A 25,154-nucleotide genomic window follows, 5' to 3' on the forward strand; every position below is an offset into this window, starting at 1 on the left:
CGGTAATGCATTTTTTTTATTTTTTTGAATTGATATGAGCATCCTACTTGCACACTAACATTCATTTCCCAATTTAATTACTCAATTCTCTATCTGCTCATTTGCAAAAAATCAAAAACAAGAACTCCTTTGTATAGTCCATTTTAATTGCTTAAGGGCATTTATTTTTACAATCACAGTATTAGACATCCGAGAAGGACACGGTGACGCCAAAGTCCTCCTTGTACAAATCCCACATTTTGGGTTTGTGAGGGTTATCCAGTTCCTCTCTGGGTAAAAACAGCCTGCGGAGACATAAGACAAAAGTGAGACACTTTAACAGTCAAAATAAATCGCAAATTGGCTTTCGAGGATGTGAGGACGCTCATACTTGTTATCTGATATGAAAGAGGTATTGAACCAGAAGTAGAAGGGAACATCTTCATATCCTTTCGGAATACCCTGAGGAAGAGGAATTTTGGAAAAATGACTTCAAATATCAAACAAACAGCATCGTTAATCGAGCCACATAGTGATTATCAGTATCGAATACAGCATTGTTTACAATGTGTAAAACACTCACAGCGGTGGACTCAAACATGACCTTGACATCTCCTTGAACCTCAGGCCCATTCTGGAGGCTGATGATAGCCGCATTAGCACCCACGTCGGGAAACACCTGAAAGCAAACGGCCGCGCAGGTGAGTCTTCTCAGCCACTTTCGAGTGATCCCGCTTCAGAGGACTTACTGTGCAGTTCTCCTGTGTGGCACACGCACACTGAAAAACAAGCTCTTTCCTGACGATGATCTTCACCTTCAAGTCGCTGCCGTTACCTCTGCCCACACCTGTTGACGGCAAACAACCACATCTCAAAAAAGGTCTCCATCAAGGCGTGAAGTGTTATGTTTTGCACCTGCTATGGAATGGATGCGGACGCTCTTGATCTTGAGGGTCTTTGGAGGAGGAAGCTGCCTGTTGAATTTCGTCTTCATGATCTCGTAATAGCCCACATACCTGCTCTGTAGTAAACAAAAAAAAAAAAAAAAAAAGTTTTGACATCAAAATGCTTGGGCGGAATGTCGTCGGGCATTTTCCAACCTGAGAGGGCGTCTCCACTCCTTGAAACTTTGAACTTCGACTTTTGTCCGTCCTCCTTTCCCCAAAATACTCCAGACTGTCCTATTAGGCAAAAATACAAAATAAAAACGAAAATATATCACTGGATGAAGACAAAAGTCCGCCTCACCTGTGCGCTCTCAAACTGGTCGCTGTCAATAAGCCACGTGCACACCAGAGTGCCGGTACGACCTGACGCAAAAGTCCAAATCAGCGTTTACGTACACGTCCGAAAAATAAGAGATTGTTGCCTTTGCGAAATAAAGGAATCACCTTTCCCTCCCTTGCAGTGAATAGCGATGACGTTCTGGGGATCAGCCGACATCCACTCCCTCACGCTCGCCGTGAATTTCAACATGTCCCTGAAACATACAAACAAGATTAAATACAATAAATTCAGAAAGGGCCAAACAATCCAATATCACGTCACCATCATTTTAACCGGTGCTGATTTTTGTGATTCTTACGTTAACAGTTTTCTTCTGTGGTTTTAATGTCAATTTAGAAAGAATCTTTCATAACCATCTTGGATTCAATGTTTATTATTATTATTATTTTTTCTGACAAATGACTGTGGAAAACTGGGGACCATTTTTATGCAATTATTGCAATCCTGGTTAAAATGAATGTTTTTTTTTAGGGTTCTCAAAAGTAAAAAATTTACCAAAAAATGAAAGAAAAAAAAAATCAGTGCATATTTCTATCATGACTGGATGCACATAAAAAGTCAGCCATTTTGTTTTGAAGCAGCCATTTTCATCCAAATAAGACCCAGTGAGAAGCAGGTAGCCATCCAAGATAATGCAATGCTAAATTGTTGAGCTTTTTTTTTCTTTTTCTTTTTTGCCTCTAACCTATTATGTGGACGACGGAGCTTAGCATCTTAAGTTTGATAGTCATTTTGTGGATCTGCCATCAAAAACTGGGTAGGAGCAGCTTTATCATTCTTCAACATTGACCTCCTGCATAAATCGCTGTTGTGAGCAGAATAATCCTCGCATCACCAAATGAATAATTTTTCAAGAAAAAAAAAAAATAGGAGAGCCATTAGTATTGTACAAGCCATTAGATTGGTCAATAATTTGTAAAAGAGCCATGCAGGAAACGAACCAATAGGAAGTGAAGAAAATATTAAAATTGACCAAATTTGCAATAGGACATTTCCGTGACATTGTGGTGCAATATTGCCATTTTGAATCATACTTTATCCAGTGAGGAACTCACTCTAAAGAAGGAACATTGTGGTCGTCGATGAACACCCGTTCGACCCTATAGTGGAAAAATTGGGGATCGTACCCTTTCTCACCTACAAACACAAACAAACAAAAAAATTACATTTGATTCATAGCCACTCAAAAGACTTTATTATTAGAACCCTTAATTTGACGACAAGTAACTCAGCTGACTTACTGCAAAGGTTGTAAACTCTGTAATGCTCTTCGTGTTTCGTGTCAAGGAACCGAGCCACCTCCTGAAACAAGACAAGCACAAGGAGATTTGATTAAAACATTTCAAATACATTAAAATGATTTTTTTTCTACTCTTCCGGCGGTTAAAATGGCAATAATTGTGTCGTTGAGGTAACCTTGATTGGGTTTCTGTAGAAGGACTGCTTCCCGGATGACGGGAAAGACATGGCAATGACACGATCTGGACAAGAAAAAAATCACAAAAATGATGACGGTCAACACGCTAGCGTCATGCTGCTATGCCGTATCTACCTGTGACGTAGGTGAGGTCCAAGTCAAAGCCGTCCTTCTGGTAGCGCCGCTTGTTCTCAGACACCTGACGGAAACAAACGCAAGTTGACGTCTCGACTTAAAAAATCGAGTATGACGCGCACACGGCGACGGGCACGACTATTACCATCCTCCTCGTGACCTTCTCCAGCTCTTTCTTTTGAGCCGCCAGCCGGAAAAGTCTCACCAGGATGATAATTCTCAAGAAACGCAGAAAGGAAACCACCCTGGGGAGGAATTGACAATAAAATTGAACATATTGAAAGAATGATTGCAAATGATGTCATGAGCTCAGAAGCACTGGTTTCAGTCCAAATGTGCGCATTAATTACAAAATAACCCGTCGTCAGACACTTTGTCAAGTACCCCGACAACACAGGCAGGGGTCTCCAACGTGCGGGCCGGGGGCCATTTGCGGCCCACGGGCTGATATTCCGCGGCCCTCTACTTGACATCAAATTTTTATATTTAGTTTTTGCCATGTCATTGCACTGGGCATTTTGTTCGTGCGTGATTTTTTTTTTTCCTCTTATGGACTACCACAGCTCAGGCTCATGACAACTTTCAGCGAAAAATAATTCTGAAGTGACGCCAAGTTGAAGGGAAAAGTTATTCAGCAGTCACACACACACAAAAAAAAAAATTGATAGAAAAGGACAAAATATGAAATTTTCTATGATCAAATATGTTAATACCTCAAAACAGACGCAGCTTCTTTTTTTTCATATTAAGTCTCATAAGATTACAGGTGTACCTAATAAAGTGCCCGTTGAGTTTGTTAGCGGAATTGTATTGCACCTTTAGAATCCATTGGGAAATACTTTACACTGCTTGCACTGTGGCGAGTACCTGGGAATGAGGCTGGCTCCGGACAGGTCAGTGAAGGTGTAGCTCATGGTGACCACCAACGTGACCACCACCACGCAAGCGTCAATGATGTTCAGCTTGGAGCCAAAGTAAACTTTAAACCTTAAACAAAAATGCACACATAAATAAATAAATAAATAAATAAATGAATAAATGTGATGTAATAATGTCACAACATCCATTTAAAAAAGATCCGGGGACTCCTTTCACTGGAGGGTCATTTCACTTCCTCCTTCATTACTTCCTCTTTCACAGCCAATCACAGCACACTTTGTATTTTCTGCCTACCCTTCCACGTGGACCCTGAGGAGAACATCAACCAGGAAGAAGAAGGAGATGCAAAGGGACACGGTCTCCAGCGAATTGCCAACTTCTCTGCTCCTGGCTGGCAGGGAAATGTCCACGATGACCAGCACAATGTCAACGAGGATCAGTAGCACTCCAAAAACACTTTGCGGGGGATAATAATAATATGGAAGATTATTACGTTTCAAGATAAGACAATATTGCTTGTAAAATTCGGAAAAGATACTGACCGGAAGCCAAAAGACATAACAAAGGGGGCAATCTTCTTCCGGATATTGCTGGAAAATAAGTTAAAATAGTTAATTTTTTAATCCACTTTACAAATATGAATAGAAGTCAATGATAGAAATATGTATTGCATGTCTGCCTCATTTCTGACATGCGTGTAAAGTTCGTTGATGACTAAAATGATCCACAGGGGTGAACATTGGGACTGTTCCTGAATATAGGAAAATGGGGGGGGGGGGGGGGGGAATACTGACTGGTACATAGTGTCTGGTTCCATAGCATCATCTCGCCCGTTGTCAATCTCCACTTTGGCATCATCCATCTTTGCCACACTTCTAAAAAAACAAAAAAACATACACAATTGATTGAAAAATAAGTGACACATAAAACGGCTCAAACATTAAACCATGCAGTAAAAACACGCACGCATGCACAGGTTAATCTTTTCCCCGAAGGAAGTCATGTGTTTTGTGTGTTTTTTTTCTTCAATCCTCACCCATTCACACCCCAATCCGAACCCGGGTCGAAGTGGACCGTGGTCATGACTTTTGTGAAAGTTGTGTCGCTGTGGACCTGAAGTTTCTTAGATGAGGCAAAAGAGCAGCGTGCAAAGACGTTTGCGAACAAACTCGCAAGGTGGAATTCGTGGATGCAGAAAACCACGCGCGTGGAAAAAAAAGCACAACCTGAGGTTGTCAATGAGGTTAATGAGCAGGAAGGGAAAAAAATGCGCACAAACCATGCAGAACGCGAGTGCAAATCCCCCCCTGGTTCCTCTGTGGAAGAACGTTCAAGTGTCTCCTTGCTTACCGTTGGCGATGGCATTCGGTAGAATCGCCGGGAATTGGTCTTGTGACTCGTCGTGGAGTCAAAGGGAAACGGTTCAAAGGTTAAACGGATGCTATGTGTTCTTCTCATTCACTTCTTTATTTGTGCTAACGTAGCGGTTTTTTTTGTGTTTGGGACTTCCTGGATGTTGTTTTTTTTTTTTCCTCATCTCTCGCTGTTGCAAAAGTTAAGCCACCTCCTCCTCCTCCTCCTCCTCCTCTTTGCCACATCTGTTTTTCATTACAGAACAAAAGTACAAAAAAAAAAAAGTAGATTGTTTTGAACATGGCAAGGATAACAAATGAATGTTAAAGGAACAAAATGTCTGTCCGATTTTAAAGCACATTTGTATTCATTGTATTTGCAGAATTGTTTTCTTTTGTTTCGTTTTGTTTTGTTTATAAGTTGTATTAATTGGCAGGTGTGCCTTAAGTAGTAGGTTGATGATGAATGATGTATGCATGTACGTATTCATTTACTTTTTTTGTTCATTTAGTTTGTTTCGTTTAGTTTGTATTATTTATTCACTTATTTTTTATAAATAAGTGCAACAATTAATCGACAACCAATACATGATTAGATTTTAGATTTATTTTAATCATCAATTAATCATTTAGAGATCCTGTTTAATTTCTAATTGTCCAAATCCTCTGTATTTCAGCCTCTCAGCAGTAGATATTCACAGATTTCTGTAATATTTATTTGTTTTACTTATAGGCAGTTGTATTTATGCATGTATTCCTTTGTTTACTACTTGAAAAAAGAAGAAGATGTTTATTTATTTAATTATTGGCAGGTCCGCCCAGCTGCTAGGTTGAAGATATTATTTATTTATTTAATTATTTTGTCATAATTCTGTTTAGAATTTTGGCAGATTAATCTTATTTTCACTTATGTTTATTTTTTTAATTGGCCGATGTGCCCAATTGGTAGGTCAATAATGGTATGATTCATTAATTTATTCATTTATATATTTTCAGTTATGTTTATTTTTTTTTATTTGCAGGTGTGTCCATTTGGTAGGTTGATAATTGTATTTATTTGGTCATTATGTGGTTTATTTGGCAGATTAATCTTATTGTCACATATGTTAATTTTTTTTTTTTAATCTATTGATGGTGTGCCCAGTTGGTAGGTCAATAATGGCATTTTTCGGTTAGTATGTCTGCCTCACAGCTCCAAGATTCGAGTACAGCGGTTTTTTAATCTCGATTTTAAGGTTAATTGCAGACTCTGCACCAGGGGTCACCAGCTCCAGCCCTCGAGGGCCCTTATCCTGCATCTTTAGACGTTTCCCTCCTCCAACGCGCCTGACTCAAATGATCAGGATCATTATCAGGCTTCTGCAGACATTGCTGATGAGTTCATCATTTGAATCAGGCGTGTTGGAGTCGAACATCTAAAACGTGCAGGATTGCCACGGCTGTGTCGTATAGAGCAGGATAATGCCGTTTTGTGTATGTCATGTTGTGCTTCTTTCGACAGCAACTATTTAGAATGAGTCATATAAAGATGAACATGTTAAACTAAAAAAAGAATGCTACTAGTATTCCTGGAATGAAAGGAATGACGTTAGCTACTTTTCCCGAAATTTGCTGTGCTTGATAGGGGGGGGGGGAAGCAAAACTTGGGTTCAGACTTTGGCAACTTTTTTTCCCTTAATGTGGACCATGCAGAACCAACCCAACCCAGTTTGAAATAAATACTGACAGCAGAACACGGAGCCTTGACACAACAAAAAGGAAAGCTTCGAAATGAAGGTAGATAAAGTATTTATCAAGTGATCAAATCTCAATAAATCTTGTATTTTTGTGTTTAAGTGCAATGTTTTCAATCATTTTAGACTTGCAGGAATTCCTTCCCATTGTTGATGTTTTTCCTGGTTTTCCCAACCAAGACTTCATTATCGAACCAGTTTTCGGTAGGTGACCCATTTTATCTTACTGATCTCAAGATGGATTTTCAGTCCTTTTTGTGTGTCTACAATCAAAGGGATGCAGTCCAGATGTTGCAGCAGCTCTCAAGCGCAGCATAAAGAGACTGGAAAACAAACTCCTAATAGGAGCTTGGCAGGTGGAACATTTGCAGAGGCACAAATTCTTCCGCCCGATTTCGCCTGCTCCGACGCTGTCGGGCTCCAACAACGGCAGCGGGACTTTGGAAAGCTCCAACACGACCCTGATGATGAATCTTCCACCAGCAGGAAGCTTGATTGTCCACGACCGAGGTTTGAACCCGTTATGATCATTCGGCTCAAATATTTATACCATATAATAAAAACAATATCCCTGTTCACAAGCACTGCATTTACACATACAATTCTGTAGAGTAAATTTGACTCTACTAGAGTGGGGCCAAATAGACAGTTTTAGAGCAATATTTACTCTCGGAAGAGAGTAAAATAAAGAAATGGAAAAATAAAAGTCAAAATTTGAGGAACAAACTCACGAGCTTCAGCTTGGGAGACAGCTGATCTACTGTCTCAGCCACGCAGCTCTTGATGTGCATTGGTATATATATATATATATATATATATATATATATATATATATATATATATATATATATATATATATATATATATCGCTCATGTCATCGTGAATCTTCCTGACTCCGAGACCAAAAATGATGCTTTTGTTCTCTTGGAGATAAACAGTAGGAGTGACAGTTTAGGTGGTAGTGTGGCAGTCTTCAAAGCTGAAGGTCGTGAGTTTGTTCCTCAACCAATGAGGTTTTTTATTATTATCATTTTTTATTTCTGTATTTTATTATTTTCCGAGTGTAAATAAATATTAGTCCACTCTAAAAATACTGCTTTGAATACTACAGGCAAAAACAATGACACGGACTTGAAAGGTCAACTTTACTTGTGTAAATCACACTTTAAATGAACGACACAATCCCACAGTTGAAAAAAAGATAGAAAACTTTATTGAACTTATGAAATGCTGAGGCTCATACACGATAGCAAGGAATGAAGCTTTGAAAACCGTGATTCTAAAAAAAAATTACATGTGCGCAGGTTTGACCAGCAGGTGGAGCCCTTGCAGTGTGTCAAATGCCTCAAAGCAGTGCATCGGTTTTAGGGCAATTGTCTCGAAAGTGGTTCATTGTTTCGCAAAGCCTCGGTTTCTCCATCGCTACTTACTAGAAAACTTACAAGGGCATCGTAGTACAAGGCGAGACGAGAATCGAAGTCGAGAAACAGACAAAAGTTTGGGCTTGGGAATTGGCGGTTGGCAAGTGAGTCGTCCGACAACCGGAAGCGGCTTGGACTGCCTCCTAAATACGCCGACTGATTGATTACATGAACGAAAACAGCTGTGTGAGTCGCGTTGGCGCCCCTCGTGATCAACGAGCTGCAACACAACAACAACAACAACAGCTCAGATCATGACAGAAGCCACTGACAGAAAAGGAGCCAGATATTGAGAATACTTCGCTTTTGTTGTGGTCTTAGATTGTTCTGAGCTGTTCGACAGAATGAGACCGCCCAGCGGGTTTTACCGCATCAGACCCAAAATCCACCAGGAGCCACTTTTGGTCTACTGCGACATGGACGACGGAGGAGGATGGACGGTGTTCCAGAGAAGGCGGAATGGAAAAGTGGACTTTGACAGGTGTTCCATTCATCAAGATGATATAAAATCATCTTGTTTATATAATGTGCGTGCGTGTCTCTTCGTAGAGACTGGGTGGATTACAGAGATGGCTTTGGTGACTTCAAACTGTGGAATGACGAGTTCTGGTTGGGAAATGAGAACATCTATTCGCTGCTTTCCAACGGTAAGTAATAATAGAATTTTATATTTATGGATACTAATGCGTCTCAGTTGATTTGTATAGTAGGCAACAACAAATGTTCTATTTCAGGCGATTAAAGTTTTTAACCGTAATTAATCGCATGACTTCAACAGTTAACTCACGATTAATCGCAAATTTTATGTATTTATTTAAAAGATCTTTGCGCAGTTTGCCACTTAATTACTCGCGATTGCCACCTCTGGCCCAAAGCGTAACTGCAGCATCTGCGTCAGGCTCGTTCATGGTCCACGTGCCAGTACGTGCACGATCTTAAAGCGACAGCCACAGTTGTGTCTGCTGCATTGCGACTGGAATTCCCCCAGTACAGGCTTTTCAAGTAAGGGGCGGTCATTAACTCATTTGCTCCCAAAAACGCAGAAATATGTTCTATTTTAAATATTGCCATGGTCTCAAAAACTTATTTATATGTTTTTTTCTTCTGCTAGAGCATACTTTGATGCAGCCTCTGACCTGAAGAGGTCACTTAAAGCAATGGTAGTTATTACAAAAAACGCCAGCAGGTGGCAACAGAGTATAAGAGATCAGCCAGGGCCATGTTGCAACAAGCTCTGTTTGCCAGTGTTTTCAACAGGAATGTGAATAATGATGAAACTTAACTATATTCTAACGCTAAATGCTGCAAAACGCAAACAAATAGAAATATATATATTTTTCCTGATGAAAGAAGAGACTCTAATCTTTCTCCTGGTAGGTTTTTACAGCAATAGGACGCAATACTCTGTGGGCCTTGCACATTCAGTCAAAATCCGGTGAAACAGCCAAGAGCAAAGGGGGTTACTTCAGTGAAAATGGCTGGGAGTGAATGAGTTAATCGTGCGTTAAAGGAACTTTAAATTAACTCAAGATTAATTAACACACTAAATTTGACACCCCTAGTTCTATCATTTCAGTATTTCAATTGAAAAGCAAAACTCCTGTAGATGTAATTTTTTGTATTTGTGCCCAAAGGTAAAAATCTGGTGAAGATAGATTTAATGGACTGGGCGGGACAGAGAAGTCACGCCTATTATGAGAACTTCCGTCTCACTAATGAAGCTGTATGTAACACAATTCTACTCGTTGTCACATGCAACTGTTGTTATTTTCATGTCACGTACTGCCAATGTTTTTATTTGAAAATAGGATCGCTACCGGCTACAGTACGGGCTGTACAGCGGGAAAGCTGGCGATGCTCTGGCAGGTGGGCGGGGCATGGTGGAACAGTGGTCCGCGGGCCTCAGCGGCATGCAGTTTAGCACTAGGGATCAGGTCAGTTAGCATACGTATTGTTTTGTTTTTTTTCTCGTATGACGTGTTGAATATGATGTTTGTACTGTCACAAACAGGACAATGACCGCTACGTTCAAGGCAGCTGTGCCCAGGAGAACAACGCCGGTTGGTGGTACAACAGGTGAGACTTATGGAAGTACACCGGCCTTATCTTAAGGTATCGGGTAGTCGTAGAGGCTGCCGATACCAGCCGATGATATTTGACACAAAAACATCGGACTTGGAGTAAGTGCTCGTCAACACGAGTTGGCGCTCTATTGGTGAGTTCTCCTTTCTGCCAACAGATGCCACGTTGCCAACTTGAATGGGAAGTTCTACCGCAAAGGGCAGTACAAGGGCCAGTTTGATAATGGCGTCGTGTGGAGCACATGGAGGGGCCTTTGGTACTCCCTCAGACACACCACCATGAAGGTGCGACCTCTGCTTTTCTTGGACGCCGTGGGCAGCGGTGGCGGGGAAGGTTAAATACACATTGACAAATTGCAGTTTTATTACTCTGATAGTAATTAATATCACCATCTTTTATCATTATGAATAATCAATCAATACCAGAAATGTATGAGATGTAACTCGTATAATAAAAACAAAATTGCATTTCGCCATTTATAACGGGATTTGTGTGGAAGAACAATGTTTAATTTTTCTTGAAAACAGTGGCAAAAAATATTTTAAAACTTTGGTTGATATACACATTAAATGCAAAATGGGATAAATATGCAAATTCATTGAAAATGTAAAATGATGTCATTTCACACAATTAGAATGACTATTAACCAAATATAACCCAAAAATAATAATTTTCAAAAATTCAATTGCGAGTTTTTTTCTCGGAATATTGCCCCCGCCCTCTAAAAAAAAAAACATATATATGTGGCCCTAATACGCCGTCGTAGTAAATGACGGGCAATAAGTTGAAAAAGAAATCCATGAATAGGTGAATTTGCGAATGGCAAACCACTATAATGCATAGGTTCACTGTTTTATTCTATATCTTATAAAAATCTTCTTATACTGCATATTAGGGGCACAAACGATAAAATGAAAACTTCAAATCCTGTTAAAATCTCTCCTCGCATCTATAGGTGACAATTCCTGTTTGTGATCTAAATCTTGTCTACCGCGTATCCTGGTGAAAACGTCAGCATCTGTTGCTCCGCCTCACTCAGGACATACGCAGAGCTTTCAGTGCCGACGTAGCATCCAGAACCAGGACGCGGGCGGCCATGTTCTTTCCTGTTTTCCGATGGCGCCACGCTGAAGGTGGAGCTGCGCTGACGTCCTCTAACGCTGGAGCAGGACTGAGCCTCCTTAAGTTTCCGCGCCAGCATGTTCCTCCGGATAGGCGATGGACCGCGGCGGTTCCAGTTCTGCTCGGCCCGTTCCACACTCAGGTTGGCGCCGCGCTGACAGTCAGGACTCGTGACCGGGCCGCCGATCCCTGAGATTCCCTCGTGAGCTCTGCTTCCCGCCTCGCTCTCACCAGTGCAACTGTGGTCCACGTGTTTCGGCGAAGTGCTGGTTCCTGTGTGTTTGACTTGATTACCCTGGGAAGGAATGGAACTCTGCATGGAGGGATTCCACTGGGGTCTAGATCGGGTCCACTTTGGGGTGTCGTGCTCTGGAATGGGGTAGGAGCTAAATGGGGACCTCTCTCTTCTCTCTTTGGTCCACGAGTTTCCTTCAGGAAGGGTCCGAGATCCCACCTGAACAGGACAACATTTAGTGTGTCAAGGGACAAGGGTCAGCAAGCTTTCCTGTCAAAAAAGCCATTTTAGGCTTATTCATATAAGCAAAAATGTGTCTGGAGCCACCAAACATTTCAATAAGCTAATTAGAGCAAAACAACTCAAAAATATGACAGCAGAATCCAATATGTAGATATAAATTTTTTTCTACCTTTCCTCTTCTCTTTTTGGATTTTTTTGTCTGTAATCTTCTTCCATACTTTGTTTTTCATAATTTTTTTGACATTTCTGTTGGCATTTTTTGGCATTTTAATGGACATATGGTTATTTTCGGCCTAAAGGAAGAAGTCCTTTATTGGACATTTTATGGTTATTTTCCCCTCTTTTTTTTGCTATCAATTTTCTGACATTTTTGTCAATTTTGTGGACATTTTATGGTAATTTTTCTGGATTTCTTCTTTTAGTTTTGGACATTTTATAGTTACTTTTTAAACATTTAAATTTCTGACTTTGTTTTTTAATCAATTGTCTAAATTTATTTTTTGGGGCAATTCCAAAAATATTTAATGGTAAATTTCTGCCTTTCTTTTGTTTTTGAACATTTTATTATTATTTATTTCATTTTCTTCTCTGCCTTTTTTTCCATTTTTTTTAAATTCAGTTCTCTGATATTTTATTGGGCAATTTCAGGGACATTTTATGGTAATTTTATGCTTTTCCTCTTCCTTTTTGGACAATTTATGGTCACTTATTTGACATTTTTAGGTAATTTTAAAACCTTTTTCATCTACCTTTCATCTCTCTTCTTCTGATTACTTAAACATTTGGACTGAATTTAATTATTCACTTTTTAAAATCTAAATCATGAATTTAATGAATATTTTACATTAAAAAATATCAATAAATACAAAAAATATATAAATTTTGACTTTTAAAAAAATATTTAAGATCCACGGCGAGCCACAGAAGGACTAAAAGACATCTGGCTCCAGAGCCGCAGCTTGCAGACCCCTAAACATGAAGTTCTGCCAGGCTGTCACTATACGTCGCTGACATAAAAAGATGAACAATGACACACTATTTATAGTAAATAAATAATTTTAGGATCAATTTTAAGTGCTTGGTCATCAGAACGGAAATGACCTGACTAAATCTGTGGACTTCACCTGAGTCATGCTCCGGTCTCGGTAGTGTCCTGCAGATGAAATCTGAGGTTTTGTCTCAGTAAAACTGGAGGTCCTGCGGAAATTTGGATTCTTCTGATATGCGTTTCTCATCGGTCTCTCAGCGAGACCCGCTATGCCACTCCTCTCCACCATCTCCACCCAGTCGGCAGTGCGGTCTCGCCACTTGGATTTGCCCTCACTTGCATGACCAGATCCTCGGGGGCCCAAGACGAGGTCTACTCTGGAATTCTGTCGGTCCGGCGTGATCCTGGGAGCCTGCGACCGCGGCTCGGAAAAGGAGGACGCAATGGGTGAGGGAATGTGGGGATTGGTTGGTGAAGCAGGGGTTTCTACTGAAGAATCGTGAACTGGACTTGAGGAGACGTGGTAGAGTTGAGTTGCCTCCTTTAAGCCCTTCTTCTTCATTTCTTTTAACTGCTGCTGAGCTAAGCGGTACCTACGGTAGACGTAACACATTTTACACTGAAATAACAGTTTCTTGTGTATGTGGTCAGTTGTAAGACCTGATTCAAATCAGGGTTATTTTAGTTAACGAAAACTAATTAAAAAACTAAAATTCAAAAGACAATTTTGTTAACGAAATCAAATAAAAAACGAAAATGCTTTTTAAAAAACGAAAACTAACTGAAACTGCATTTTATGTTTACAAAACTAACTAAAATTAACTATAATTATAGCAAAAATGTCCTTTGTTTTATTCTTTGGTAATTAATTTAATGTTCCATTGGCGATTACTTTAAATGTGGTTTGAAGTATATTTATTTAACCGGAATAAGGACGTTTGAAAGTGTCACACAGAAGTGACCTCATCTAGCAGCAGCCAATAAAAAAGCACCTTCAGATGACGTCTCTCCGAGGCGACAACTAAATGCAACGCTCGGTAAGAAATGCGTGACTTTTCTCATTTTACTATGGTGTTTATTAAATATTGCACACACGCCGAGGTCCAGAAATTGAAACCCTATCACAGTTTGGCTATAACCCTAGGTGCTAGCTAGTTAGCTCCCATAGTGCTCGTTTACCTGCTAGGGAGCTAGCTAGCTAGCATCAATGGCTAAAGGCAAACTGGCAGGGTTTTTACTTTCTTGCCATCTCTGTGCACAAGTAATATACATAAAAAATACATTAAAAAAAACAATAACAGAAAACTAATACTGAAACTAAACTAAAACTAAGCATTTTTTTAAATAACTAAAACTAATAGAACTACCCTAAAAAAACAATTAAAACGAACTTAAATTAAAAAACAAAACGAAATAAAAACGAACTAAAATGAAAATTCCAACACTATAATAACCATGATTCAAATACATACCCAAAAATGGGAGGCAGCCTCTCTGGATCCTGCGAGAGTGGCGTCACCATTGTCTGTGGAAGAGGCCCGTGGATCTGGGTCGAACCGACACCCGCCACCAGGCTCGGCCCCTGAAGGCTGTTGCCGCAAATGGAGGCTTCGTCGGAGAGTTTGCGCCCGCCGGGGGAATGCACGGAGCCTCTGCGGACGGAGCTGCATTGAGGGGTGTGGCAGAGCTTCCTCCACACAGTGATGACGACAGTGGCCAGAATGACGGCAAGGCAGAGGGAGATGCCGGCAATCACCACCATGTTGCCACCAAGAGGGCCGGCTCCGGCCAGCACGGCAGGAAGAGATGGAGAAGGATCTGGAAATGCTTGGGAAAGAAAAGCAAACAGTGAAATATGAAATGTTACTTTTACTACTATTCTGTCAGCCAATTTGATTGACTAATTTTGGCTCAAGGACCACCTTTTGATTTTGAAAACAAGTTTGACATGTTTGTTTTGCAAGATTTTTCTCTTATCAACATCAGGGTGAGTGACTGACTGACCTGCACAGTCTTCCAGGGAGCACAGGGACTGTTTCTTCGTCATTCCAGTGCACTGCTTCCCTTGAACACCAGAGGGCGACAAACACTCCCGTACACGTTCCCTGACCCCCTCGCCACAGCTCACACTGCACACGCTCCACTCTTTCCAGGGCCCCCAAGATTCTTCACGAAAAAGGGTGAGCAAAAATATGCGGAATAACATGAAATATTTAGTTATGTTTAAAAAAAAATAATCATTAAAAAAAATTAATCCCACTTTTGATTGATTAATGACACATTAAAATAATTATTTATTTTGAAATAAATGGTCGGTGAAATGTTTGTATTTATATCAAATGAATTGGTGTGACATTTGTTTATTTAATTTAAATTATAATTAATTGATACATTTCTCATTTGTGTATTTAATTCCATTTGTAGTTGGACTAATGTTGATGTTAAGTATGCACCAATGGTGCATTTATGTATTTAATCATTAAGTCATTAATTGAATAGAGACATATTTACATTTGAACATAAAATTAATTGGTATGCTAATTAAATAATTACATTTTAAAGATATTAATTAAATAGTAAAATATTTACATTTTTGAAACACTTAAGTAATTATTCAGTTGTGTCTTTATTTTATTTTTTAAATTGAATAGTAAAATATTTACATTTTCAAATCAAATGGACTGGAATTTTAATCAATTACATTTTTGTGTACTTAATTCAAATAATTTATTAATGACAGATTTGTTTAATGACCTATTTATTTATTCATTTATTTATTTTGAAACTTTTGTAACTTCATACATCACAGACCATGAAATAAGTAATAGTTTGGAAAACTAACTACAAAAATGTGTATTTAATCTCAATTTTAGTTCATTAATGACATTAAAATAATTATATGATGGTGTACTTTTATATTTAATTTGGGCCGTCCTATACATACAAGACGGGACCATGAAATAAATGAATTAAATAGTGAAATCACAATAATGCATTTTTTTAAAGCACTAAATCAATTGCTATTTATTACATTAATGTAATTAATTTGAATTATAATACACATTGAAGTCATTATGTAATGGCCCTTTCAGTCATCCATTTGAACAAACTGAACAGAAATGTTACGACAAAGTCAAGTCGAGTCACCACACTGCTCACCTTCGCTCCGGTGCACCACCAGGCAGGTCCGAGCCGGGCTGGGCGAGCGGCTGTAGTTCAACACGAATCGGAAGCAGTACTTACTCCTTCCCGGGTAAAAAACCGAGCAGTTGAATTCCGTTTCGTTCTCTCCCTGAGTGAGCCAGTTGAAAGCCAACGGAGGAGAGGACGGCTCCTCTTGCCCGAAACCCATCGCCGCCGTACCTCCCGCTCCCATCCCAGAGGGGACGGCGACCCCGCTTCCAACAACACCGTCCTTATACAGCAGAACTTTCCCGTCAATGTGAGCGCAAGGTGGCGTTACGAGCTTCACGGTCACAGCCCCGTCGCACCCGCTCCTATAGATATTGCCGTTTTCCACGAGCAGCTTATAGGGGAAGATGTGAGACAGGTAGAGAGGGCCGGAGCTTTTCACCTCCTGTGCTGAATGGGGAGAGCGGAGGGACACTTGTATGAAGTCTTTCTCGGTGAAAGGGAAGGCGCATGGAAGCGTGATCATCTGGGAACGCAGAGGTCGGATTGGATGTTGCGTGCGGGCTTGCACCTTGTTGATGCCTTTTCGGCCAATCTGGTTGTACTCCATGTAGCTGACTTCCAGTAGCAGGGCAGGTTCGAGGATGCTGGAGCAAGGCTGGAAGTGTTCGTTGGTGGATATTCCGATCTAGAGAGAGAGGGAGAGCAAAGGAATTTATCTACGATGTGATAAAATATGATAAAACAAGTAAAGGGTTACAGTGGCCACCCTCATAACGCAAAAATAGTGATATTACTGATGAGCCATCGTCAGTGTCAACAAACCGGTAACATTTCGTTTTTGGCAATACTCTTAACTGAGGAAGTGAGGCTACATACTCCGGCTTTAACGCATTATAACTAGCACAACATTGATGCTAGCGACCCGCTACAGAGAATAGATGGATTTATAAATAAAATAAAAAAAGCATCATCAGAAATCACCTGAATTCTGCCCCACCCTGTGAATTCACCGCATTGAAAAACGACTTGATCTTTAGTGGATACTTGCCTGAAAAGCTCCCGAGTGGTTTGCAACCCTCTCCACCGCAATGTGAAACGTGGGCCACTGCACCCGCAGTTCTGAACTCCACCACCACGCGGTCCTCTCCGAACGCTCCGTCCCATTTGAGTGCGGCTCCGCCATCACGCTGCTCTGCTTCAGCAGGAAGCGGAAAGTTCCGGCATAAAGGAAACCGGAGCAGCTGAACTCCACCCTGCCGGCAGACTGGTTGTTGGGCAGAGTCCTGGTCAGGAGGGTGGCGTTCGTGTCCATGTCGATCAGAGAGAGGCTGAGATGGCGGATGAGGCTGCTGTTGGTTTTGGTGCTGAAGTCCACGAATACGCTGGCGTTGCTAAGGGCGACGTGGAAGGAGGGCCAGATGTTGAGCCCTGCCAAAGCTGGACCAGGGAAATGTCATTATCATATTATTTATTCATTTTATTTCATTTTGTATCATATACTTTATTGCAACTTCACTATTCAGTTCTTTTGACTTTGGACTCTGGACCTCAATTCAATAAAGGCAGGATGTCGCGACACAGTAATGTATGTTAAGAGCTATTGTACTTTACTGGTTTGAGACTCATTAAAGGCAAAAACCTTAAAACCAGTTATAAGACAAGCACAGATATGATTTACTCCCTTTAGTAGATACACGTGACCATTTTTAGACGGATGCGGTCGAAGCAGCGCTCATGATTCCATAGCATTATTGCACATATAAAAATGTAACGCAAATGTAAAAATTTCGCTGATGTATATAATGTGACCACGCATACCATATCCCACGATCCCAAGCAATAGAGAGAGCAGCGAGACAGCTTGTGGCATTCCGATGTCTCTTTTTTCAGCTTACACCTCATGGCCGCTTTCTTTTGCCATCACTGACCTCTAAAATCACAAAAACACACACAACGTTACGAATAACATAGTCGAAAATTGCTCGTGGAGGTCAAGATGCATGTCGTTTGAGTAATAGGAAGGAAGCAAACACGTCATTGTGGAGTTTTCCTCTTCCTCCAATATGGTATTTAAAAAAAAAAAAAAATTATAGATGGATAGATAGAATTTGACCAAAATTAGAATTAAACATACTGTACCAAAAAGCATCTGTAAAATTTGTGTCGAGATTAAAAGCAAATGTTTGCTTATTATTTAATTGTCGACTGTCCCAATATTTTTGTACATATTTGTCCTGCGGTTTCCTATTGTCTTATTTTATTCGTTTTTAAATAAAGCCATATGCCATTTTCTTTACCAACAAAACCAATTTTACCCCCCCAAAAAAATGCTCGTAAACGTGGAATTTTTGCACAAGTACATTATGTTTAATGTTTGCTTCAATCGTTCTACTACGGCGCAACTTTGGTATACTGTACACACTAACGCCAAAGTATTTTAAAGAAAGTCCAAGCTTGGTCACAATGATCACTTCTCAATGAAACTTACTCGAATCGAATGGTCGTTAGTCGTCAAAATCATTTGAACAAAATACCCACTTTGTAATTGTGTGCGCGACGAGCGTCCACAAAAACACAAAATGTACATAACAATTAGCTACTCACGCGCCCAGGCTCATTTCGGCAACATTAGTCCGCGTTTCCCCTTGTTTTTTTTTGCTCCAATTAAAGTAAGAATGATCTCCAAACGGCGCTTTTATTTATTTATTTCAGCGCGTGGAGAAGTCGACAGTTGTCGTGTGCTGCTGTTGTGAGAGTGGCAGGCAACATCGCTCACGTGCTTACCATTGTTTTACTTTTATTGTTTTTACGCTCGTTTCTTATTGCATCACTATACATATCGTCTACTTCACCATGTGGAAATTATTTAGGCAATAATATAAAAAAATGGAGGGGGGGGGTGGGTGGTCAAAATATCCTTAAGATAATTGTTTTAATTATCTTGTATTTAAAAAAGAAGAAGCTTGCAACTACATAAAAACACTCAAAATTGTCTACTGTATAAAGAGCTTCTCAGTCTAATGGAGTCAATGCCGATACAGAAATGTCATAGATCAGTGGTTCTAAAACTTTTTACGCCATGCAAGAAGCACCTAAAAAAAACGACAACCATAATAATCAACAATAAAATGCAGTAGAGCAGCTCAAAGTTTTCATCAAAACAAGTCAATTTTATTCCTAAAGTCTTCTATATTATTGCAAACAAATGTATTGGGCACATTTTGAACATTCACTGTAATAAAGTGGGTAAAATTCACATAATGATTCAATCAAAATGTACTGCACATTACTAAAACACTTTTTTTTTTTTTACTTCAAAAATTTTCAACGGAACATATACAGTACTTAAAACATACTGCATTTTGCATAACAAATGTACTGTGCTGGATGTAAAATAAATGTTTTTAATTCACCGATTCTTCATGTACCACTATGGTGAGGTTGTGTATACCAAAATTTGAAAATCACTTTAATAGACGACCATATTGCATCCCACCTGACATCTTCTGGTTTTCTCCCGTACGTTCTCGTGGATTGAAGCACACTCACTCAAACTGTAAAATTGTACAAGTATGCAATATTATGTGAGATGTAAATTAAGTCGTAATACTACCTGAAAAAAATAAATAAATTATATTTTGTTTTTAACTCTAAGAAAAGGCAATACAATCATTCATGTAACTTGTCATTCTTTGCTAGCTCAGACATTCCACTTACTGCACTTCAGTATGAAACAATGTCAATAAATTTACCCTATACAGTTCATTTGTGCATTTAGAACTCATTAAGATAATCTGTCCTTTTCTCAATGAGCCACGCAAACCACGTTGTTGCAGGCTAATCTAACAGTGTGGCCTGCATACTTTGATTTTACCTCTGGAGAACCATTTCAAAATAAAAGTGAACCACAGCAGTAAATATGCCATTCATAAAAGTGGCACAGGTGGATTTTATTTACAACATGATTTCTTACATATTCATTCATACGCATTCCATTACCGTGCTAAATTGTCTACACTTTGGTTTAACAAGAGCGGGTAGACACACAACAAACAATAGTTTTCTGAACATGCTATGAAGCAGAGAGTGCATAGAGAGGAGTCGCGCTAAATGAAAGTTCTGATACTCATTTATTCGATCCAGAATGTATACAAAAACCTCAAAAGAGGTTTGGGTAGAACCTCAAACCCTCAACGGAGTCATCTCGACAAAGGTGGCCCATCTTCTCAGCAAGAAGCAAACTGCAATGAAGGCGGAGAGATATTAGAGTGAACAAAAAATAATGGATAATTGAATTGAAATCTTTTGGCGGGTCTGCCTTTGATATATATATATATATTTTTTTTTCTTTCTTTCTTGTCTGCCTTTGATAACAACTGACAACATATACTGTATAGGAACAGACAAATTGGTAGCTAGCTTGTTGGGGGACAGCCTGTTAGCAGCTAGCTACCATTTGATTTTACCCGTTAGTATAGAAATAGACAAATTGGTAGCTAGCTTGCTTGGGGTTGGGGGGTACACCATTTAGGCGCTAGCTAGCATTAGCATTCAACCCCTGTTGCTGGTCCAGATGTATAGAAACAGACAAATTGGTAGCTAGCTTGGTGGGGGACAGCCTGTTAGCAGCTAGCTACCATTTGATTTTACCCGTTAGTATAGAAATAGACAAATTGGTAGCTAGCTTGCTTGGGGTTGGGGGGTACACCATTTAGGCGCTAGCTAGCATTAGCATTCAACCCCTGTTGCTGGTCCAGATGTATAGAAACAGACAAATTGGTAGCTAGCTTGGTGCGGGACAGCGTGTTAGCAACTAGCTAGCACTTCCATTTGACCCCAGTTCCTGGTCCAGTCTATGTGCTTTTCTCATTATGTTTTTCTTCGCTTAAACATTTTATATGGATTTAAGTGTCACATAAGTAAAACAAAAAGTTTCATATATTTTCCTGTTTTCTGCTTTACTAATGAACATGATCATGTATGTCACTCAACTCTATTTTCCACCCCCTTCTTGTGCTGCAGACAATAACACGGCTACTCTTCTCTTTCTGCCTATTTTCCATTGCATATTAAAACACTTACCGCTCCTTCGACAAAAGCACAGAGAGACCCAACAGTTTAGCAAACTCCTCTGCTGTTAAAGACCCTTTCTCGGACACCTGATGAGCGACAAGAAAGTGGGGCGTAGTTAAGAAAATGGAATAACGTCTTCCCCATCATGTTATGGAATATCTGGAAAGAGTGTTTGTAACAGTGGCGCTCACATTGTCCAGCGCTGAGGCGATCATTTCCTCTTCGCTGTGAGACTGCAGCTGCACCACCATCACGCCACTATCAAAAACACGCAGCCTGCACAAGGCAAAAAGTGTGTCATGTTCAAATGGTTTTACAATCTTTTTTTACCCATCTTTTGCCATCTACGTGAATGAGTCGTATGTAAGACTATTAGGTGTAGCTTGGTGCAAAAATCCCGGGAAGTGACAGGAAGTGGTCAAGACAAAAACAGGAAGCCTGACAGGAAAAGCCTGGCTGGGTCTTCTGTGGAGGTCAACCAATGGCGATTCGAGGTTCTGAGGGTTATGGGTGTTTGTCACTTCGAACTTATGTGGGAAGTGTAGGGTGGTGGGATTTTTATTATTATTATTATTATTTTTTTTTTTTAAGACAACTCACCTCAGTGGGAGCTTCAAGGACTCAAACATCTTGCATGCATTCAATAAATCTTCTGGAGATAAAAGCTGTAAAAAAATAAAATAAAAAATACAACATTAATAAATCTGGAGATAAAAGCTGTAAAAAAAATAAAATAAAAAATACAACATTAATAAATCTGGAGATAAAAGCTGTATTATTTTTTTTTTAATAAAAAAATTATAAATCTTCTGGAGATATAAGCTGTAAAAAAATAAATAAAGAAGTTGTAAAAAAATAAATAATTCTGGAGATAAAAAAACCTGTAAAAAAAAACATCTTCTGGAGATAAAAGCTGTAAAAAAACAACAACAATATATTTTCTAGAGATAAAAACTAAAAAATACAAAATAAAAAAAAATCTTCTAGAGATAAAAACTAAAACTAAAATAAGAAAAATCAATAAATCTTCTGTAAAAAAAATAAAATAAATCAATAAATCTTCAACAGATAAAAGTGGTTTCTAAAAAAAAAGAAAGAAAAAAAAAAAGAAAAAAGAAGAGAACCAAGCGATCTCCGTTTGCGTCTTTATATTCCAATCAAAATCCATCAAACTTTGTCTGCGTTTGTTTTGACGACAGGATTACCTCCATGCCTCGAGCCCGGTTGACCAGACAGTACACTTCGGACAGCGCCATCATGCCTCCCCGCTCCTGAGAACATAGCAAATGGCGGAAAAGGTTGTGTGATAAACTGAGTAACAAGATGGCTGCCTGCGTGGTATCTCATGCTCACCTCCAGAGGGGCCTGTAGCATATCTCCGAGTTGTTTAGCCAGCTGCATGTGGTAATGTGTGCCTGAGCCATGTGTTTCCCTGGTGACGGGGTTAGCGATACCCATGCTCAGCAGGTAGGACTTAAAGCGGATGGTCTTCAAAGTAGAAATAAACATGTTATCGTGTGTGTCATATGTGCAAGAATCCAACTTGGTTAGCTCGAGTTGTCACCTCGTCCTCGGATATGTCCCCTTGCTTGTCTTTTATCTTGTTCGCTATAGATTTGGACAGCTCTACCATCTCTTTGGCCTGTTTTTACGGCGAGGAAACACGTAGTAATCAACCATAAAATAAAACAATTTGTTTTTATCATAAAAACAAGAAGTGAAAAAAAGATACAAATGTACTGTTCTTTACCTTTACCATCAACTTACTGAGGTCCTCAAAGGCCTAAAAAAAATTAAAATAAATGCGTAAAAGGCACAAACTTGGTACAATTCAGAAAACATGTTTATATCAATATCATTAATTGCTTGTTCATTTTTCTTTACTTTGACCACAAGAATGGACCGAACATGGTCAGCCAACTTATTTTAAAACACCTCTGAGATGTTTTTGTCCATTTCTTTCCTCCTCTCCTCAATCTTCCGCTCAATGCCGACAATCCCGACTGCTCTCGTCTTTCCTGCCTGCAAGACCACAATGGAGAAGGAAAGGGGAAAATTTTTTGAACATTTTCAGAGGAAAGGAAACAAAAGAGCAAGGAACAAATTGCAGTTAGCGGCTAGCTAGCTAAACATGTCTACATTTACATGAATCATAAATACCGAGCTGCTGATCATAGGCTGCATTCATAAATTAATGCGAGCGTAGCGCGGTCTGAATTGAAAGTTAGTTGCCCTGACTACCATTGCTGCTTCTGCTTTTAAAGTAGACAAAGACGAAAGAAGACGACGGCAAAGAAGAATAAGGAACGCTAGCCGTGACAAATAACTCTCAGGTTGCACAAAAATTTACAAAGCGCATTATTCCGCCAGGCGTGCGCCTGCAACGCGGGATTCTGGTTAAGGTAAGCCATTTTAGGATAAAAATAAATCAACGTGCGCTCCTCCACCCCCAACACTCCGAATAACAGAAACGCACATTTGAGCACCATTTCCAACAGTCTTGCGTGAGGTGGCAGGAATTTTGGGTTCAACAGCTCTAATCTTCTTGTCTCTGTTTTTGTAAATAAATAAATAAAATAAAATAATTTAACTTCAAAAGATTAAGTTATGGTCACAAATGAAAACCTGCAATAGAGTATAGTCGCAATATCAGAATTGCAAAGTAGCAGTACTGTATTTTGTTCCATATTGTTAAATACTGCTTGTATGAATGTAATTTTTCATTGGAGTTCGATGTAAACCAAAGTGCATGAAAAGGACATTGTGCTTAAAGAGATGACGGCATGCAAACCCACATGGGCTGTTTCCAAAACAAGTCTGCATCTCAAATGGATGCAACACTGCCATCCTGTGGGACATGCTTTAAATGGAGAGTGGAGCCATCACTTGCTAAATTGCCTTCTCACTACTCCACCTATGAGTCCACGGCAGAAATAAACAACCGGGATGTACAAACCTGTGATCCGACTTCTGTTGGGACGGGTTGGGAAGCGGGTGTACTCTGCCATCTCTTCTGAGTCATCTCCTCATTTAGCCTCCTGAAAAACTGAAGGTAAAAGAGCACCATAGAGTGGACACATTATGGAAAATTGGCCTTTTAAATGCTTGCACACCAATAGTTGGCTCTCCGAAGTGCCCGCCCCCACCCATGACGAGTGGAATTTTAACAATTGGGATTTACCTCAATCTGTCCATGTTCCTTAAAAGAGAGCTTGATGTAGGAAAACTTGCTGTGTTGGTAGGGACCTTGCTCCTTGTTGGCTGGTGCTGGATGAAGGTGTATAACAATCTTTGCACTGCAACAAATTAGAACAAGACATTAAATCAACAATTGTACACAAAATGTGAATTTAATGAAAGTACATACAATGCTTTTTAACAGCAAGGCCACTTCCACTACTTACCTCTTCCCTATCCCTGCAGCCTGCTCCTCAAAAAATAAAATTTGTGACAGTGGTATGGAAATGCAGCAGTCCTGAGAAAAATAACAGACATTCACAAGTCACATTGAGACAGAACACTAAAATATGTGCATGTTTTGTTATGTTGACATTCTTTGCAAGTACTCTGCGTCCTTACATGGTTTTTACTGTCCCTCCAAATCAAGCGATGGGTGCTCAGCAACGCAATTCCAACATCGAGTTTAGCCTGTATTAGCGCAAGAAACAAACGTCATGATACACCGAATATGATGTTTTGTATAATTTAACTTGTTAGTGGGTAGGATTGAACGTAGCATGCGGAGAAGGAAAATTATACCTTGTCGTCGCCATCATACAATCTCACGCCTCGCTGTTGTATTACTAAAGTCTCATTTATTTCCAAAAGACCGTTTGACCACGAAAATCGATCCATTTCTTGTGATACTGGGGTCAGATCGTTTCCTGCAAAAAATCCCTGGTGCGTCTCATCTTATGTTTACTTCCTGTTCGTACATCATAGTCTAACGTCGTGTGTAAAAGGGCCCTGGCGCTGCCTGTTAAAAAATGTTCAAATATACCGCTTAAGTCGGTTAATAAAAACACTTCTTTTTTTTATTATGATGCAATTTAAATTTTAAAGTATATATACC

At 39.7% G+C, this 25,154-nt stretch overlaps 4 protein-coding genes and 1 long non-coding RNA gene across 9 annotated transcripts; 2 read left to right on the forward strand and 3 right to left on the reverse strand.

Annotated features, from left to right (window-relative positions):
• Positions 1-136: 136 nt before the first annotated feature.
• tpte (transmembrane phosphatase with tensin homology) lies at positions 137-5,200 on the reverse strand. 2 transcript variants are annotated; one of them, XM_086098870.1, is made up of 18 exons: positions 5,048-5,200; positions 4,492-4,572; positions 4,240-4,287; positions 3,992-4,153; positions 3,686-3,805; positions 2,964-3,063; positions 2,819-2,882; positions 2,683-2,747; positions 2,508-2,568; positions 2,322-2,403; positions 1,371-1,459; positions 1,228-1,289; positions 1,080-1,160; positions 895-1,000; positions 729-826; positions 563-658; positions 371-441; positions 137-284 (listed from the first exon to the last, which is right to left on the reverse strand). In XM_086098870.1, exons 2-18 carry the CDS (start codon positions 4,557-4,559, stop codon positions 182-184), a joined length of 1,476 nt encoding a protein of 491 aa, XP_085954996.1. In that variant the 5' UTR covers positions 4,560-4,572; positions 5,048-5,200; the 3' UTR covers positions 137-181. The 2 variants fall into 2 exon arrangements, with proteins under 2 accessions (XP_085954996.1, XP_085954994.1); XM_086098868.1 differs by lacking the exon at positions 5,048-5,200 and adding an exon at positions 4,734-5,033.
• A 1,492-nt stretch (positions 5,201-6,692) lies between these two features.
• On the forward strand, positions 6,693-11,430 carry fgl1b (fibrinogen like 1B). Of its 2 annotated transcripts, XM_086057733.1 has the most exons (10): positions 6,693-6,825; positions 6,909-6,986; positions 7,058-7,292; positions 8,526-8,685; positions 8,754-8,851; positions 9,839-9,927; positions 10,013-10,138; positions 10,216-10,280; positions 10,444-10,570; positions 11,242-11,430. In XM_086057733.1, exons 1-10 carry the CDS (start codon positions 6,820-6,822, stop codon positions 11,290-11,292), a joined length of 1,035 nt encoding a protein of 344 aa, XP_085913859.1. In that variant the 5' UTR covers positions 6,693-6,819; the 3' UTR covers positions 11,293-11,430. The 2 variants fall into 2 exon arrangements, with proteins under 2 accessions (XP_085913859.1, XP_085913858.1); XM_086057732.1 differs by lacking the exon at positions 11,242-11,430 and having other exon boundaries at positions 6,694-6,825; positions 10,444-10,752.
• Positions 10,861-18,810, reverse strand: thsd1 (thrombospondin, type I, domain containing 1). Of its 3 annotated transcripts, XM_086057729.1 has the most exons (8): positions 18,614-18,810; positions 17,828-17,939; positions 17,058-17,446; positions 16,034-16,694; positions 14,879-15,040; positions 14,347-14,701; positions 13,011-13,467; positions 10,861-11,862 (listed from the first exon to the last, which is right to left on the reverse strand). In XM_086057729.1, the coding sequence occupies exons 2-8, from the start codon at positions 17,877-17,879 to the stop codon at positions 11,263-11,265; spliced, it is 2,676 nt and encodes an 891-aa protein (XP_085913855.1). In that variant the 5' UTR covers positions 17,880-17,939; positions 18,614-18,810; the 3' UTR covers positions 10,861-11,262. The 3 variants fall into 3 exon arrangements, with proteins under 3 accessions (XP_085913855.1, XP_085913857.1, XP_085913856.1); XM_086057731.1 differs by lacking the exon at positions 18,614-18,810 and having other exon boundaries at positions 17,058-17,400; positions 17,828-18,051; XM_086057730.1 differs by lacking the exon at positions 18,614-18,810 and having other exon boundaries at positions 17,828-18,051.
• LOC147161128 (uncharacterized) lies at positions 13,867-17,658 on the forward strand. Its single transcript, XR_015090385.1, has 3 exons — positions 13,867-13,911; positions 14,364-15,054; positions 17,214-17,658. It is a non-coding gene; the product is annotated as an uncharacterized LOC147161128 (long non-coding RNA).
• Positions 18,811-19,923: 1,113 nt separating the features above from the next.
• vps36 (vacuolar protein sorting 36 homolog) lies at positions 19,924-25,034 on the reverse strand. The gene is made up of 14 exons (XM_086098854.1): positions 24,842-25,034; positions 24,662-24,730; positions 24,487-24,557; positions 24,264-24,378; positions 24,039-24,128; positions 23,018-23,104; positions 22,833-22,865; positions 22,647-22,724; positions 22,436-22,570; positions 22,288-22,353; positions 21,683-21,747; positions 21,274-21,358; positions 21,092-21,168; positions 19,924-20,250 (listed from the first exon to the last, which is right to left on the reverse strand). The coding sequence occupies exons 1-14, from the start codon at positions 24,935-24,937 to the stop codon at positions 20,169-20,171; spliced, it is 1,149 nt and encodes a 382-aa protein (XP_085954980.1). The 5' UTR covers positions 24,938-25,034; the 3' UTR covers positions 19,924-20,168.
• Between the last annotated feature and the right edge of the window lie 120 nt (positions 25,035-25,154).

Source organism: Leptonotus elevatus, chromosome 16 (assembly GCF_054856555.1).
Source record: "Leptonotus elevatus isolate MCC_2025b chromosome 16, RoL_Lele_1.0, whole genome shotgun sequence".
Taxonomy (NCBI): Eukaryota; Metazoa; Chordata; class Actinopteri; order Syngnathiformes; family Syngnathidae; genus Leptonotus; species Leptonotus elevatus.